Genomic DNA, 17,133 nt, shown 5'->3' on the forward strand with positions numbered 1-17,133 from the left:
TAGAATTAGGCGCAGCTAAGCTCGGTGCAGTGCATATCCCCACCAAACTCCGGTGCAACACCTACCCCCACCGGACTCTCCCCGTACCCCTGGGGGTGCGCGTACCACACTTTGGGAAACACTGGCCTAGGCCATGAGTGGTCGGCAAACTCATTAGTCAACAGTCCCAAATATCAACAGCACAGCAACTAAAATTTCTTTAAACCTAAACTTCTCCTAACACCACTTTCTCAAAACAGGCGCGCCCAGGCCGTGGTATTTTGTGGAAGAGCCACACTCAAGGGGCCAAAGAGCCGCATGTGGCTCGCGAGCCGCGGTGTGCCGACCGCGGGCCTAGGCCGTGCTCCCCCTGCATGGGTCCCCTCTGTTCCCTTAGGCCTCCCTCCATCTAGGTCCCCCCACCTCGTTGTAGAAAGGGCAGTTTGTCCCGCGCTGCGTAGCGGTCACTCGGCGCTGCTCCCCAACACGCACCGCCACGTAGGGGTTAATGTTGACCCCCACCAGCTTCTGGGCCTCCAGCACGGTGACCCCCACCTGGAGGGGGCAGAGGAGGAGATGAGGAAGCCAAGCCTACCGAGGGCGGGAGGGAGGGAGGGAGAGGAGGGGGGATAACCTCGGGGTGGAGGGCAGGTGGTTTCCAAAGGCCTGCGGGGGAGGAGTACCTGGAAGTCCTGGGCCCTGGGCACCTGGAAGGGATCCCTCCGGGACAGGCCCCGGGTCCGGCTGAGGGGAGGGACACGGTCAGCCATCGCTTCACTTCCGCCCACCCCCACACCCCCGGTCTTGTTCAGCCCCTGAGACAGATGTCTTCTTCCTCTGAACGTTAGGATTTTGAATCCTTCTGGTCTCATCTTGCCCCCATCTCAACACCCAGAATTTGATTCATTCCTGGGGCTCTAAAACCATTCACTCATTCATTCAACAAAGATTTATTGAGGCCGAAACCGGTTTGGCTCAGTGGATAGAGCATCTGCCTGCAGACTGAAAGGTCCCGGGTTCGATTCTGGGCAAGGGCATGTACCTTGGTTGGTTGTGGGCACATCCCCAGTAGGGGGTGTGCAGGAGGCAGCTGATCGATGTTTCTCTCTCATCATTGTTTCTAACTCTCTATCCCTCTCTCTTCCTCTCTGTAAAAAAATCAATAAAATATATTTTTTTTAAAAAAAGATTTATTGAGGACCTCCTATGGGCCAACACTCGCCTAGGCACTGGGACAGTGCAGTGACAAAAAGACACAAAATGTCTTGCCCTCATCAGGTTTTCCTCACCTCCCCGGCTTCCCTAAGCAGCATGTAAGTCAGAATACCTGTGTGTCTATGTGGCCATGTCTATGCCGAGGAGTAAGTGACCATTAACCCCAGGGTACCCATTCCTCACCCATATCCCGGAGCCTAGAATTTGTGAGAATGGATGGACACTGGGCCTGCGTGTCTGAGCAAGTGAGGCGGACACACTGGTGAGTGTGGGGGCAGGTGTGCAGGATGTACGAGTTACCTCTTGAGGGGACTGAGCACCATGCCAGAGAGCTCCACAGGCTCATCTTCCAGCTCCAGCTCCAGCTCCAGCTCATTGTCCTCATCGTCCTGCTGAGCGAGGCCTCGAGCGAGCCTGTGGCCCAACGCCACGGCCTGCCGCTCCAGCCGGGCCTCCGCAGGCCTGAGAGGAAGGGCCCTCAGGGACATGTCTGGGACCTCGCACACGTCTCTGGGTGCCCCTTAACTTCCCTGACCCTGGAACTGCCCTCTGACCCTGAGACTAACCCCCTCTGATCCCAGGACTGACCTGGGGCATTTCTAGTTCCAGAATTCACTCCCGATTCTGGGACTGACTCCTGACCCTGGAATTGATCCAGAGTTTATCCCAGACCCCGGAACTGACCCCCATCACTGGTTCTTCATCTAAAGGGTGACCCGGTGACCCAAGGTCATCCCCACAAACTTACTCTAGCTCCTGGAAACCCACGTTGGGGATGACCAGCTCCGAGCTGGGAAGGAAAAGGAAAGGGAGGAAATGAAAGGGCCCGGCCTAAGTACAGAGCTGCAAGCTGGGCAGCAGGAGTGCCCAGATACCACAGCCCGCAGACCCAGAGTGGAACTGAGTACCAGTCTCCCTTCCCAAGGCCGATCTGGGCAGGGGCGACCAGGCCTTGCTTAGGGCTGGAGGGTGATGACTTACCTGTCCCGAGTGGGTGCCCCAAAGTCATCCTCTGCCCAGGCTCCAGGTGCACCCTCTGGGGGCTGGTACTTCAGGTCAAGCTCCACCTGGATCTGCAACAGATACACCGTGTGCCTGCCCCAGGGCCCCCCAAACTGCCATGGGGCTAAGAGAAGCCCAAGGACAATGCCTTTCACTCCTCCTGCTGGCCTGCATCTGTGGTGACCTGTGATTCCTCTCTGACCCTTACTGATATTGACTACTCACAACCTGTTAGCAATTTACCATGTGCAAGTTATCTCTCTCTTTTTTAAAAATATATTTTACTGATTTTTTTTACAAAGAGGAAGAGAGAGGGATAGAGAGTTAGAAACATCGATGAGAGAAACATCAATCAGCTGCCTCCTGCACGCCCCCCAATGGGGACGCACCCGCAACCGGGGCACATGCCCTTGACTGGAATCAAATCCAGGACCCTTCAGTCCGCAGGCCGATGCTCTATCCACTGAGCCAAACCGGTTTTGGCGCAGGTTATCTCTTGAAGGGGCCAAACAGGACTCCAAAACTCTCCCATTGCCCTGGGAAATCCATTACTGTGGCCTTCACAGCTGAGCGTGGTCTGGCCCCTGCAAAGCTTTTCAGCCCCAGCTCTCAGGATCTGCTCCGGGCCTGCCCTCCAGTTATGTACCGTCAGGGCACTGGGACTTTTGCCTTCGCCTGTTCTTCTGCCTGGAACAATCTCTCTTCTTAGCTAACTCCCGCCATCCTCATTCCCACGCGCAAGCACTGCTTCCTCCAAAAAGACCACATCCTTCTGTTATACCCTCTCCAAGCCCCCTGCCAGCTCTTTTGTAAGACTAGCCAGTGGCAATTTTACACTTATTTGTGTGGGAATTTGTTTAACATTTGCCTCTCTTTTAGCTACAGAGCTCTAAGAGAGCACATGGTTGTCTGGCTTTGCTCACCACTCAGTCCCCATCGGTCAGCTCAGCACTTGGCTTATGATGCCAGCTCAACAAATGATGGCAGACTGAATGAAAAGCTCATTTTGTATGATTCCACAGAATGTAACTGAGGAAACAGCCTCAGGAAATTAAATAACGTGTTCAAGTTTTCTCAGCTGGGAAAAGGCAGATCTGGTATTTGAACCCAGGTTTGTTTCTACCAGGCTCTACTGACCCCCATGACACACCAGGAAAATCTAGCCAACTTTATCTTTGTCTCCTGCAGGAATTGTGCCTGGAGCAGGGAGCAGCACAGGACTTCTTACCTGATCCCTGCCCTCAGAGCCCGTGTGGGACACCAGCAGGAGCTCTGCCCCGTGTGTGTGTGTGGGGGGGGGGGGGGCGGATTAAAAGGGATGTGGCGGGAGGGGGTTTACCACTCCTCTCTGGGCCTAGTTTTCCCCTCTGAGAAATACAGTCTTCTATTGAGAGGGCTCTGAGTCTTGGGGGTGGCAGGCCGGGGGCTGGTGGGACTCACCGGGGACACTTGCAGATTCTTATCCACCAGGGCCTCCCGTAGCACCAAATGCCCAGCGCTCTGTAGCTGCTGTAAGGAAATCACCAGGGTCCCCAGAGACCTGTGGGTGTGGCATGGAGCAGAAGAGTGACCTGGAGAATGGTCCCAAGCCCCCAGCCCCACCTGCATCCTTGATTTCCCAAGACCTGCTCACTCACCTGGGGCTGAACACAAGGCTGCAGTTGACCACCTGCACAGACAGACACTCCTCGGCCAGCGGAGCCCCATAGTGTGGCCAGCGGAACAGCTGGGGATAGGAGGAACCTTATGACACCCAGAGCTGGGCTGGTCCTCACCCCCAATCCAGAGCCTGTACCTAACATTGAAGCAGGAGCCAACCCTCCAAACTTGGAGCCAACCTATTTCTGATCTTTCAAACCTGGAACCTCGTCCCCGCCACCTCCCGCCACCCTCCGAAACATGGGGTTGACTCCAAACTAGGCTGATGTGGGAAAACTATCAGTCAAAACCCCCCATCTTAATTCTGATTTGTCTCAAGCTGGGTCTGACCGCTCAAGCTTGGGACTGACCCCCCCACCTCCTGAGACTATACCTCTCAAAACCCAGGAATGAACCTCCAACCCCGGGATGGACTTAGATGAGCACAGACCAGCTTTTCCCCATCCAGGACTCAATCTCACTGACCTCATTGATATCTGCTTCTTGGCCACAGTGAATTCTCCTTGTTTTCTGAATAAAACCTGCTCAGAATTGAATTTAGTCATTTACCACCCCTACCCCATGGAAAAAAGTCACACACACACACACACACACACACACACAATCCTTGGCCCAGAGTCCAGTCCCCCTGGACTCACTTTTAAAGAAAGGTAGAAGATAGAGAGGGAAGGAGGCACAGAGTTGGATATTGGGCTAAGGGAGACAGGGTACAGGCTATAGAGATATCTAGGGATGGGTCTGGGGGCCATGGGAATAGAGCTTCCCCGTTCCAAAAACTCTTAGCCTCACCCCGAAAGCTGAGCCTCACTTGTCGGTCATGAGTTCCCGGCAGCCCGGTCAGTCGCCGCACATTCACAGTCAGAGCCATCGTCCCAGGGCCACTGGCTCTGCCTCTACCCTCCTGCCCACCTTCCACACACCTGAATCGCCTCTGAGTCACTGGACTCACCCAGCAGGTTTCAGCAATCCCTGCCCTTTAGTCAAACACACAGACAGCAGGCTTGGGGGTCATAGGTGGGGAAGGAGTGGGAGGACTGAGAGAGGGGTGTGAGGTCCCTCTGGTCAGCTCAGTCCTCCCTCTCTGCACCAACTTTAGCCTCCATTCTGCATTCTTGTGTGGTGGGAGCTGGGACCCGGTGGAGATGGAGGCAAGAGGAGAAGATAGCACCTTAGTTTGGTCCAGCTAGCCTCTGTGGCTTTCAGGGCATGGGACCTCATGTAGTTAGTTCCTCATTCACTTCTCTGTCCTCAATGCCAAGCTCATGCTCTGGTTACATTGTAGACCCTCAAAGCACTGAGGGAGCCTGGCTGGTGTGGCTCAGTGATTGAGCATTGACCCATGCACCAAGAGGCCCCTAGCATTAGTACTGTAGGCACTCACACATTTATTGAATTAACGAGTGATTGGATATGTCCTTAGCTTGCACATAGCAGGTGTTCAAAAGCATATCTTTTAAAATATATATATATTTTATTGATTTTTTACAGAGAGGAAGAGGGATAGAGAGTTGAAAACATCAATGAGAGAGAAACATTGACCAGCTGCTTCCTGCACACCCCCTTACTGGGGATGTGCCACAACCAAGGTACATGCCCTTGACCAGAATCGTACCTGGGACCCTTGAGTCCGCAGGCCGCCAGTCTATCCACTGAGCCAAACCAGTTTCGGCTCAAAAGCACTTCTTTTTTCTTTTTCTTTTTTTCTTTTTCTTTTTTTTAATATATTTTATTGATTTTTTACATAGAGGAAGGGAGAGAGATAGAGAGCTAGAAACATCGATGAGAGAGAAACATTGACCAGCTGCCTCTTGCACACCCCCCACTGGGGATGTGCCCACAACCAACGTACATGCCCCTGACCGGAATCGAACCTGGGACCTTTCAGTCTGCAGACCGACGCTCTACCACTGAGCCAAACTGGTTTCGGCTCAAAAGCACTTCTTAAGCAGAAGCCAGAGGTCCTTGAGGTTTACTAGTGGGACTATAGATGAGTTCTAGGGAGTCAACAAACTCTTAACATTCTCTGTAAAATATTGAGCACGTGTGCATTTTTCTGGACATAGAACCCCTAGCTTAGGATAACAACCCTTAAACAGGTGTGTAGTACTTTTACTAAATGTACGAAGGAATGAATGAATCTTGTAGACTGAACCAGTGGATGGCAATAGCTACGTTCTGAGCGTATCCCATGGCCATCCACTGAATCATTCTACTTAACGGCACCTCCTAAGTGCAGGCCTTGTGCTATGACACCCTGAGGGAAAGGGTTTGCAGCCAGAGGTGAATTGGGCATGTTCTCTGTCTTCCAGTAGCTTTGTGGACGCCAACATCAAACACAGCCCAGAAAGACTGCAATCCCCATCAGAACAGAAACGAGTCAGGCTGGGCTGCTTGGAGGAGGGAGGCCAGAGGGGCTTCCTGAGAAGGGAGCATTTAAAGCGGGCGCTGAGGACAGGAGTGGAGCAGAGGTGGACACCAGGCAGTGCGGAGGAATGCAGGGTGTGTTCCTGGATCTGCGGTCTGTTCAGTTTGGCCTTCCCGTGAGGTATGTGTGGGACCGCAGCAGCAGATAAGATTAGGCCGTCAGGATCTGGGCCTTGTTGTGTGGCCTTGAGCCAGATAGGGTCCCTTCTTGTTCTTCAGCTTCTCTGTTTCAACAGTGGGGCTAGAAAGTCCTGTGCTACCTGTTTCCCAAGTGTTGATGTCAAATATGCTTTGGGTTCTATAGAACACCAGGCAACAGGCTTGGGTTGTTCTGTTTCTAAACAAGATCCAGGTTAGACCTCAGGCCCCCAGATGTTGGGGGAGGGTTTCACCTCCCCATTTGACAGGTGGGGACACCGAGACTCCCAGAAGGGGAACCAGAATCCTTAGTTTGCAGTGCCCTGGCCTTTCCCTTTCTTCCTCCCCTAAGCTCTGTGGCATCTCATCAAGCCAGGTACTGATGCCATTCCTCTGGAACCCTGCCCCTCCTTTCTGGGCTGGAACACAGCTGGCAGCTTTTCTCTCGGCCTCAACCCCTCTAACAACTGCCACTTCCACGTTCTAATATCCCAGAGAAGATGGGATGTAGTGGAAAGAGTACTGGGCTTTGGAATTCTAATCTCTATCACCCACTGTGTGGTTTTAGGGATGTCCTTTCCCCTCTCTGGACCTGTGTGCCTAGCTGTGCAACGTGCACAGGACTCACTGAATTGCTTGCAAAACATGGTCCTTAATCAGGATCACACACGTGGTCATTAAAAATGCATATTTCTGCCCAGCCAGCATGCCTCAGTAGTTGAGCATAGAACTTTATACCAGGAGTTCACATGGTTCGATTCCCAGTCAGGGCCCATGCTCAGGTAGCAGGCTTGATCCCCAGTGAGGGGCATGCAGGAGGCAGTTGATCAATGATTCTCATCATTGATGTTTCTACCTCTCTCTCCCTTCCTCTCTGAAATTAATAAAAAACATCTAAAAAATAAAAATGCACATTCCTGCACCCACTCTAGAGATGCTGAAGTAGAATCTCAAGGTGTACCTGGGAACTCGAATCTCTATGTGCTGCTGCACAGGAGTCTGTGAACCTCAGGTTTCTTGGCTTCGGCCATTTGTGACTTCCCCATTCCCTTCTCCTCTACTCAGATGGTTGGCGGGTGGCTACTGAACTTTCACCCCACAGACCCCTAGTGAACATAGGTCTGAGAGAGAGACCCACAGATACCGTAATGTCAGAGTTCTTAAGGCCTCGTGACTAGGATGAGAGGAGGGGCCTGAAGGGTTTGCAAAGCAAGAGAGACTAAATTATTATTTATTTTTAAAATATATTTTATTAATTTTTTACAAAGAGGAAAGGAGAGGGATAGAGTTAGAAACGTCTATGAGAGAGAAATATCAATGGGCTGCCTCCTGCACGCCTCTTCCTGGGGATCAAGGCCAAAACACGGGCATGTGCCTTCACCAGAATCGAACCTGGGACCCTTGAGTCCGCAGGCCAAACCTATTGGGGCCAAATGATTATTTAGAAGTCCCCCAGGTGACCCCTTGACTTTGCTTAACATTCATTCATTCATAAATATTTGAGAACCTGTTCCATACAGAGGATGTAGAAAAATAGAAATTCTTTTAAGCCGAGCAGGGTGCTCTGGGAAGAGCTGTGGTGTCAAGGCTCTAACTCGGGAACACCGAGCTGCCGCGGCCCCCAGTGACGTCACGATGAGCTCTGTGACGTGGCGCCGGCGTTCCGCGGCCGCGGCTCCTCTGTGACGTCAGCAGGCGGCTCGGGCACACGGAGGGCCGGCCTGGCGCGGGCCCGCCGGCTGCACGCAGGCTCCGGGGTCCCGGCGCGCGCACCGCGGAGGGCGGCCGAGGGCTTGGCTTTGGCATCCGGAGGCGCGGCGCGGAGGCAGGATGCGGCGGGGCCCTCGGCCGGGCTCGGCCGCGTCCCCGCACAAGCAGGCGCCCAACTTCTATAGCGACAACAGCAACAGCTCAGTGAGCACCACCTCGGGGGACAGCAGCGGCCACCGGTCAGCTGGGCCGGGCCCCGGGGAGCCCGAGGGCAGGAGAGCCCAGGGCTCGAGCTGCGGTGAGCCCGCCTTGAGCCCAGGACTGCCCGGAGGAGCACCGCGGAGCCACAGTGCGCCGACCGCCGAGGGCGCGGCAACCCTGAGGGGCGGGGCCTCGGGTGCGGGCGGGGTCGAACCCGGGTAAGCCGAGGGGGGCACGGGGGGCGCACAGGGCCGGGCTGGGCGCGGAGCCGGGATCACACCCAATCGGGGCGCCTGCTAACGGGCGGGCTTCTGGGGTGCAGAGGGGAGACCCTCAGGCTGTGATGGACCACCCCGGGGAGAGAGGAGGAAACCCTGTGATGGGGTACCGCGGAGGCGTGGCCTCTGGTTAGCAAGAGGGGCTGCCTGGGGGCCCCGAACCGAGACCTAACGCTGGGGGTGGGACCCACACGTGGAGGCGGGCCCGGGGGGCGGGGCTGCGGGGACCGGAGCCTGAGCGGCTGCTGGCCTCCGGGCCGGGAACGGCGTCCGGCCTCGGGGGGAAAGAGAGCCCGCAGTGCGCACGGCCCAATGGAGCCCGGGGCTCCCGCAGAACCGGCTGGCTCTCCCGTGGTCTCCGAGGAGCAGTTCCACCTTCTCGCGGCCCTGGATGTCAGGCAGGAGATGCAGCCCCCGCGAGTGTTCAAGAGCTTCCTGAGTAGGTGCCCAGCTCGCCCGGATGCCCTCCAACCCCCCCCCCCCCCGCGGTTCCCCTCCCTGCATTCCAGCTCTGACCCCCGTTCCCCGTCCGCAGCCCCTTCCCTGAGCCTCAGTGCACTCTCTGCCCCATCCGGTCCCCCTGCCCAGCCCCTTCCCTGAGCCTCAGTGCACTCTCTGCCCCATCCGGTCCTCCTGCCCAGTCCTCCTCGCCGCCGCCCTGCTCTGAGCAGCAGTCCCCTCGCCCTGAGCCCCTCCCTTCTCCTCTCCCAGGCCCACTTTTCCAGGTGCTGAGCGTGTGTGTGTCCCCGCTAGGAGACGTGCTGGTCAGTGTGTACAGGTCAGAGGGAGGAAAGGGGGAGCCCAGGGGCTGCTCTTTAGAGGAGGTGGGAGCGGGCTCAGACCGGCTGAGTGGCGTTCATAGGAGTGGCTGGATCTGAGCCTGGGCTGGGGAGGGGGGGCGTTTAGGGGGCTCACTGGGGTCCAGGGGCCTCAGCCTCCCTCCGGTTCTTCAGGGAAGTCTGTTCCATTCGCTTCCTGCTCACGGCTGTGTCACTGCTGAGCCTCTTTCTGACAGGTGAGGGGGCGAATTCCCCGGGGTCCCAGCCCCGGATGCTTTGGAGCCAAACCTTAGCGCATTTTCTCTTACATCCCTCTGCCCCCTCAGCCCTCCGCAGTCTCCTGCAGAGCCCGGTAGCCCCCCATCAGACTCCAACCCCTCAGCCTCTTCTTCATTGTCCTTTATGAAACCCTCTCCCCCTTCCTTCCCCTGAGACCACCCCCCTCTTTCTCCAGCACTCGGGTGGGGTGTCCTGTACCTGGTCCCTCCTTTGGAGAGTGTGAGTCCGGGGACCCGTGTCCGGGGTGGGGGTGGGGGTGGCAGGCTAGGAAACTGGAAAGTGTGGGGTGTCCCTTGGGCTCCCGGGAGGAGGGGCAGTGCTGGAAGAGCTGGCTATAGATAGGAGATGTCTGAGATTGTGCCCAGAGGTGCTTGAGGGCCTCTGAGGGGTCCTGGAAGGTCAGGGGAGGGGGTGGCAGCCCTCCAAAGGAAGGGAGGCCCTTTGAGTCTGGCTGCTCTCAGGCTGAAGTGAGGCAGGGGAGGCGGGGGAACTGAGCAGCGCTGTGTGTTGTCCCTCCCTCCCCTAGGAACCTGAGCTGCTGACTATCAGGTGAAAGATGGCACCTGGGGTGTGGAATGGGGGACTCAGAGCTCGCTCCTGTGGAGGGGCTCACGGGAAGTGTCCCGGGCACAGGGAGCCAACCACCCTGTGCCCACCTCCCGCCTGCAGCGAGTACCACGAGCGCGTGCGCACGCAGGGGCAGCAGCTGCGGCAGCTGCAGGCCGAGCTGGACAGGCTCCACAAGGAGGTGTCCAGCGTCCGCGCAGCCAACAGCGAGGTGAGCCCCGCCGGCCGCTCCGACAGCGGGGCCCGGGGCGCCGAGCTCCCCCTGCTGCACAGCCCCGTCCCGTTCGCCGGGTCCGAACCTTAAAGCCCTGCCCCAGAGCCCCAGCCTCGTGATTCCTCTGGGGCCACAAAGTCCCATAGCAGACACCTATGAAATCAGCCCGCAAGCCCCGTCCTCCCTCCTTTCAGAGAGTGGCCAAGCTCGTTTTCCAGAGGTTGAATGAGGACTTTGTTCGAAAACCCGACTATGCGCTGAGCTCCGTGGGTAAGACCCATAGTCACTGGGAAACAGACAGACACACGGAAAGAGACGCAGACGGTGACTTAGACCTAGACACACACCACGGATCCAAGGAGCCCGACCTCAGACGGACCCTGACCCGGCTGTGGGTCCGGCCGGGAGTCTGAGCGGTTGCTTCTCTCCCCTGTCCCAGGGGCCTCCATCGACCTAGAGAAGACATCCCGCGACTACGAGGACCAAAACGGCGCCTACTTCTGGAACCGCTTCAGCTTCTGGAACTACGCGCGGCCCCCCATGGTGATCCTGGAGGTGGGCCTGGGACGCGGTCCCGGATGGCCTGGGGGCGGGAGGTGGGGAAGGACCCAATAGCTCCCTGGAGGCGGGACCCAGCTGAGCCCGGTGGGGCGGGCCTGGGCGGGGCCCTGCGGGGCCAGGGGGCAGGGCTGAAGGCCGGACCTCGCTCGGCTGAAGCTCCTTTTGCGGAGAAACCTGGCAAGAGGTGGCGGGAAGGATCTGTTTAAGCAGGTGCTCGGGCTGGAGGTGGAGGACTGAGCCAGGCGAGAGAAGGACAAAGTCCCTCGGTCTGCGGATTCTGATCGAATACTGTCCCGTCCGATTGCAGCCAGATGTGTTCCCTGGGAATTGCTGGGCTTTTGAGGGCGACCAGGGCCAGGTGGTGATCCGGCTGCCGGGCCGGGTGCAGCTGAGCGACATTACCCTGCAGCACCCTCCTCCCAGTGTGGCACACACCGGGGGGGCCCGCAGCGCCCCCCGCGATTTCGCAGTCTATGTGAGTGGGACTGAGGCCAAGGAGGTGGGGGGTTTTGCTTAGAAACCACCAGGCACTCATGAGAACTGGTGCCGAGTCTTGGCTTGCGCATCTATAAAATGGAAATACCATTTGCCTGTCGGGGCCGCCATAGGTTATAGATAAGTACAGCCACACCCAAATACTAATGTGGTTTAATGAGCACTAACTCTGTGCTTCATCACCTGGCAGTTACACAACTTACATATCCCTTGTACAATGAGAAGAGTGATGCTTAGAAAGGGGGCCTTACTTGCCCAAAGTCACAGGTAACAATTGGCCAGACCACAAATTGCAGCCCCGTTTCTTAAGAGCCCACATTCCCGGCTACACTATCCCAACACCAAAGCGTAAATAAGAGCATGCATGCAGCTACTGACACATACATACCCTGTTTCCCTGAAAATAAGACGGTGTCTTATATTTTTTCTCTCAAAGTTGCGCTAGGTCTTATTTTCAGGGGATGTCTTATCTTTCCATGCGCTAGGTCTTATTTTCGGAGGATGTCTTATTTTCGGGAAAACACGGGAGTAGGTCCCCAACGGTTGCTTTCTCCTTCCTCCACCGGTGCCTCACTGTTCCTTCATTCACTCTTCACCCACCAGGGCCTCCAGGTTGATGATGAGACGGAAGTTTTCCTGGGGAAATTCACCTTCGACATGGAGAAATCTGAGATTCAGACTTTCCGCCTACAGGTGTGTTTGTCTCTGAGGTTGAGGGTGCCCAGGGAGTGGGACAGGGAGGGAAGATTGGGAAGGCAGTCCTTGGCACAATCCATTTGTCTCCCCAGAATGACCCCCCAACTGCCTTTCCCAAGGTGAAGATACAGATTCTAAGCAACTGGGGTCACCCCCACTTCACATGCTTATATAGAGTCCGAGCCCATGGCCTGAGAACCTCGGAGGAAGCAGGAGACAGTGCCACAGGGGGGCCCAATTAAACATGCTGATTGTTAAAACAGAGTGGAGGTCTGCGCGGAAAGACGCTGGAGCAGTGCTGGAGGGTCTGCTGGGAGCTCTGGTTGCCTTTGGCATATAAATACGATAAGGGGTCTACTTTCCATTGCATCCTCTCTTGGAGAAGTCCAGGTTGATACCGTAGTAGCAGCTCATGTTTTTGGTTGTGTTTCCATGTAAAAGAGATGTTACTTTGGACATTACACACATTCTCTAATCCTCACCACCACAAAGGGGAGGCCACTCAAGGTCACACACCTGGGGAAGAGCAGCATCACAGAGGCGCCAAGCCCACCTGCCTCCAGAGGCCACCCTGTAACTGCAGAGCCACTAGTCAGCCTGGAGCCGTGCTTGTGAACTGTTCCCTCTCCCAGCCTCTGGGGAAGCCTTTTCCTCAGGCAAACACTCAAAACCTGAGACTTGAGAACCTGTAGGAAGCATCTAAGTCAGCTGATGCAGGCGTGGTAGCCCCTATTCAGGTTATCTTCACTGAGACCTCAATGCCCAACTCAATACTAGGTGGAGTTCAGATGGCCTAGTGTTCACCAGTCTCTGCCCTCAAGAAGCCTGATGGGAGGGGATGCTCCAGAAACGGCAATTCATTTACTGATCCCAGAATTCATTAAAAAGGTAGAATTAGAGGAATAAGAGATGGAGACAGTCATCAAAGGATTAGAGTTCTACCTAGGCAGAGCAGAAAAGGGTGATAGTATCAGCAGAGACACAGACAGTGTCTTGGCTGTTAAAATCATTCCCTGTGCCTTAACTGGTTTGGCTCAGTGGTTAGAGCATTGTCCTGCCAACTGAAAGGTCCTAGGTTCAATTCCGGTCAAGGGTATGTATCTTGGTTGCAGGCACATCCCCAGTAGGTGTGCAGGAGGCAGCTGGTCCTTGTTTCTCTCCCATCAATGTTTCTAACTCTATCTCTCTCCCTTCTTCTCTGAAAAAAAAAAAAAAAAAAAAAATCAACAAAATATACTTGTTTAAAAATTAAAAATGAAACTTCAGCTCTACAAATCACTTAAAAAAAATCCTTCTCCCTGTATCCATGTTTTGGAAGAATATACACACAATTAACAGTGATAACCCTCTAGGAAGTGAAATGGAGCATATATCCATCTGTTAATTTGGGGTGTATTTTGTAATATGAAAACAAAGGGAAAAAAGGTCCTCTCAAATGGCCTTAAGCCTAAAGTTAGAAATATGAACTCTAATACAGCTTTTCTGGAGGGCAATTTCACAGTAAGAACCAAAAACCTTAAAATTTGTATACTCAGTCACTGCAATTTCATCTTTAAGGATCCAAAAGATACACAGATGTAATCAAAGAAAATACTTGAAAATTATTTTTTAAATAATTTATTTTTCACAGAGAAGAAAGGAGAGGGATAGAGACAAACACCGATGACAAACATCAGCTACCTCCTGCACACCCCCTACTGGGGATGTACCTGCAACCAAGGCACTGACACTCTATCCACTGAGCCAAGCCAGCCAGGGCTTGAAAATATTTTTATTGATTTAGAGACAGAGGAAGGGAGAGGGAAAAGGAGAAACATCAATATGAGAGAGAAACATCAGTTGCCTGCTGCATGGCACCCTGACCCGGACCAAACCCACAACTTGGGCATGTGCCCTGACCAGAAACAGAGACCCAGCAACCTCTCAGAGAACAGGATGAGGCCAATCAATTATTGAGTCACAGCAGCCAGGGCCGAAGAAAATACTTTTAAGAATGTTCATCAGCCGAAACGGGTTTGACTCAGTGGATAGAGCGTCAGCCTGCGGACTAAAAGGTCCCGGGTTCGATTCCGGTCAAGGGTATGTACCTTGGTTGCAGGCACATCCCCAGTAGTGGGTGTGCAAGAGGCAGCTGATCGATATTTCTCATCAATGTTTCTAACTCTCTATCCCTCTCTTCCTCTCTGTAAAAAATCAATAAAATATATTTTTTAAAAAAAGAAAAAAAAGAAAAAACTCAAAAAAGCATCTAAGAAGATAAATCATGCTATAAAAATTATATGTAGCCAATGGAAATGGTAATATAAGGCAATGTTATAGAAAGTAATGATATATGACTAATTTCTTTAAAAGCAAACTAGACTGCCCTGGCCATCATCCCATGCACCAAAAGGTTGCAGGTTTGATCCCTGGTCAGGGTGAAGGTGGGAGGCAACCAAGCAATATTTCTCTCACATCAATGTTTCCCTCCCTCCCTCTTTTCCTCCTCCCCCTAAAATAAATAAATCAAGCATATCCTTGGATGAGGATTAAAAAAAAAAAAAAAGAGGCAAGCTAGACTGGTATACATAAAAAATGTAAACTTCCATATGAAAAGAGTTCTATAGACCAAAAGATACTATACAATAAACAAAAAAAGTGTCCTGGAAAGAAACATTTTCAACATGTAAAGAAAGAACTGAATAATTATAGAATAAAGGCTATAAAAACCTATACATACATAGTTGGTTGAGTGTGGTCCAGTGCACCAAAAGGTTGCTGGTTTGTTGCTGGTCAGGGCACATGCCCAGATTGCAGGCTTGATCCCCAATAGGGGGCATGCAGGAGGCAGTAGATTGATTGTTCTCTCTCATTGATCTTTTTCTCTCCCTCTCTAGGGAAAAAAAAAAAAAAAAAATCAATAAAAATTTATATTAAAAGACTAAAAATACAAACCTATAAATAGGCTATCCATAAGAAATAAAATTCAAGGCCCTGGCCAAATAGCTCACTTGGTTAGAGCAGTGGTCGGCAAACTCATTAGTCAACAGAGCCAAATATCAACAGTTCAACGATTGAAATTTCTTTTGAGAGCCAAATTTTTTAAACTTAAACTTCTTCTAACGCAATTTCTTCAAAATAGACTCACCCAGGCCGTGGTATTTTGTGGAAGAGCCACACTCAAGGGGCCAAAGAGCTGCATGCGGCTCTCGAGCCGCAGTTTGCTGACCAGGGGGTTAGAGTGTCATCCTCGTACTCCAAGGTACCAATCGATGTTTCTGTTTCTCTTTCTCCCTCTCTCTCAAATCAATGCATTTAAAGAAAATAAAATTCATAAAAACATGAAATAACTAATTTTTATAACTAAATTCAAACTAAATTATTTTATTTTATATTATTATTGCCTGTCAGATTAACAGAAGGGGTAAAAACTTGCTATTGAGGGCAATTTACAACATTAAAAATTTAAAGAAATGTTTTTATTGGTATTTTAGAAAGAAGGGAGAGGGATAGGGACAGAAACATTAATGAGAGAAACATCACCAATGGGCTGCCTCCTCCATGCGCTCCACAGGGGACTGAGCCCGCAATCCAAAACTGTGCCCTGTCTGGGAACTGAACCTGTGGCCTCCTGGCTCCTGGGTTGATGCTCAGCTGCTGAGCCACACTGGCCAGGCACAATATTCAATTTTTAAATATACTGACTTAACATTTCCATTTCAAGAACAAATCCTTCAGAAACATCCTTCAGAAACACCCCTGTAAATGCTGTTAAAAAATTCTGGCTTGTGGCCTATTTTAGGACTAGAACGTCCCCTGCTCCCTCCCCAGGAGATACAGCATAGCCCTTGCTCCATCTTAAAGCCCACCCCTTCCCTAACACTTTCCACCTTGTCCTGCGTCCCCAGCTCAGTTCCGCTCTGAGGCAGGGCAGGCTGGGTATTTGGTTTACATTCAATTTTTGTATTTTCAAAAATGGAGTCAATGTCCCTAGATATCTAGCTAGGAAGACCCTATTTCTTTGAGTGAGGCTATTATGTAAGAGGCACACTTCATTCAATCCCTAAAGTCAACCAACAGGCTCAGAGAGAAGCAAACATGGCTAATAGCAGATTCCCACCCAAAAACACACAGAGTGGTTGACAAAGCAGTGGTCATCATTGGTCTTTATTGAATGAGGGGCCCCAGGGGCAAAAAGGTACAATCAGGAGCAGCAATAGCAGGAGCAAGTATAAAAGTATAAAATATAAAGTGCTAGCACCAGGCAGGTGTGCAGGGGTAGGCACTGGTACAGATGGCCCTTGGGGACACAGGGCTGAGGACCCGCCACAACCTATCCTCCAGGAGAATCTAGGGCTGAGGGGCCTGTGCGGGGCTCTTGGCCGGGAGTGGAAGCGGCTTGCATGGGGCCCAACCTTGGGCCTTGAAGTAGGAGACCAGTTGTCCGGGTACTTCTGCAAGCACCGTCTGTGCCAATGCCTCCCGAGGAGCCTGCCAGAGAAGAGGGGCAAGGTCAGTGGGGCCCATAACAGCTTCCCAAGGCCTAAATATTGATATTATACCCACGAAGGCATAGAAAACCCAACACCCAGCCCTGCCCCGGACTTAGAGGAAAGGGCATCTCTAACCTCTTCCAGCAGGGAGAGGTAGAGGGTCCACTCCCAGACCGGCCTGCCCCCAGCTTGCCCACTCACGTTCTGAAAGCGGCGGTAGGGCACAAACTGCACTATGTCACGGGCAGCTGCCTCCCCGGACCGTGTCCGCAGGGGTCCCCCGTCAGCATCCAGCTGCTCCATGGCCTCGAAGTCAGCACCGCCCACGCCCACAATGATCACCGACATGGGCAGGTGAGAGGCACGAACCACTGCCTCGCGTGTGGCCTCCACGTCAGTCACGGCGCCGTCCGTGAGCAGCAGCAGCACAAAGTATTGCTGGGGACAAGTGGGTTCATACAGTG

The 17,133-nt window shown here is 53.1% G+C and overlaps 3 protein-coding genes across 9 annotated transcripts in view; 1 reads left to right on the top strand and 2 right to left on the bottom strand.

Annotated features, from left to right (window-relative positions):
- LOC311624115 (fer-1-like protein 4) overlaps positions 1 to 4,723 on the bottom strand; it is a gene marked incomplete at its 5' end in the record, with an annotated part of 30,458 nt that extends 25,735 nt beyond the window's left edge. Inside the window, 9 exon segments of the mRNA XM_084886966.1 lie at positions 403 to 534; positions 663 to 723; positions 1,495 to 1,656; positions 1,943 to 1,984; positions 2,176 to 2,267; positions 3,637 to 3,736; positions 3,834 to 3,922; positions 4,321 to 4,376; positions 4,645 to 4,723. Of these exon segments, the coding sequence (XP_084743092.1) occupies positions 403 to 534; positions 663 to 723; positions 1,495 to 1,656; positions 1,943 to 1,984; positions 2,176 to 2,267; positions 3,637 to 3,736; positions 3,834 to 3,922; positions 4,321 to 4,376; positions 4,645 to 4,723 (813 nt within the window).
- Positions 4,724 to 8,125: 3,402 nt separating this feature from the next.
- On the top strand, positions 8,126 to 16,208 carry SPAG4 (sperm associated antigen 4). Of its 2 annotated transcripts, none has more exons than XM_084887727.1 (12): positions 8,126 to 8,524; positions 8,941 to 9,045; positions 9,318 to 9,384; positions 9,560 to 9,621; positions 9,840 to 9,883; positions 10,191 to 10,213; positions 10,298 to 10,442; positions 10,640 to 10,715; positions 10,885 to 11,000; positions 11,314 to 11,481; positions 12,105 to 12,194; positions 12,290 to 16,208. In XM_084887727.1, exons 1-12 carry the CDS (start codon positions 8,248 to 8,250, stop codon positions 12,437 to 12,439), a joined length of 1,323 nt encoding a protein of 440 aa, XP_084743853.1. In that variant the 5' UTR covers positions 8,126 to 8,247; the 3' UTR covers positions 12,440 to 16,208. The 2 variants fall into 2 exon arrangements, with proteins under 2 accessions (XP_084743853.1, XP_084743854.1); XM_084887728.1 differs by having other exon boundaries at positions 10,334 to 10,442.
- Positions 16,209 to 16,327: 119 nt separating this feature from the next.
- The window catches only part of CPNE1 (copine 1), a 38,198-nt gene continuing 37,392 nt past the window's right edge, over positions 16,328 to 17,133 (bottom strand). For all 6 annotated transcript variants that reach the window (XM_084887723.1, XM_084887722.1, XM_084887725.1 and 3 more), the window contains 2 exons: positions 16,871 to 17,107; positions 16,328 to 16,667 (listed from right to left, as the gene is read on the bottom strand). In XM_084887723.1, coding sequence (XP_084743849.1) covers positions 16,527 to 16,667; positions 16,871 to 17,107 — 378 coding nt within the window. In that variant the 3' untranslated portion in view covers positions 16,328 to 16,526. The remainder of the gene's footprint in view (positions 16,668 to 16,870; positions 17,108 to 17,133) is intronic.

This window comes from Pipistrellus hanaki (assembly GCF_964339955.1).
Source record: "Pipistrellus hanaki genome assembly, chromosome: 6".
Lineage (NCBI taxonomy): Eukaryota > Metazoa > Chordata > Mammalia > Chiroptera > Vespertilionidae > Pipistrellus > Pipistrellus hanaki.

Bases quoted from the DNA above. Each gene is read 5' to 3' on its own strand.
- SPAG4 (XM_084887727.1), top strand. From the start codon at position 8,248: ATGCGGCGGGGCCCTCGGCCGGGCTCGGCCGCGTCCCCGCACAAGCAG. The intron at 9,622-9,839 runs GTGAGGGGGCGA...CTCTTTCTCCAG, and splicing joins GCTGAGCCTCTTTCTGACAG to CACTCGGGTGGGGTGTCCTG. The intron at 10,214-10,297 runs GTGAAAGATGGC...TCCCGGGCACAG, and splicing joins CCTGAGCTGCTGACTATCAG to GGAGCCAACCACCCTGTGCC.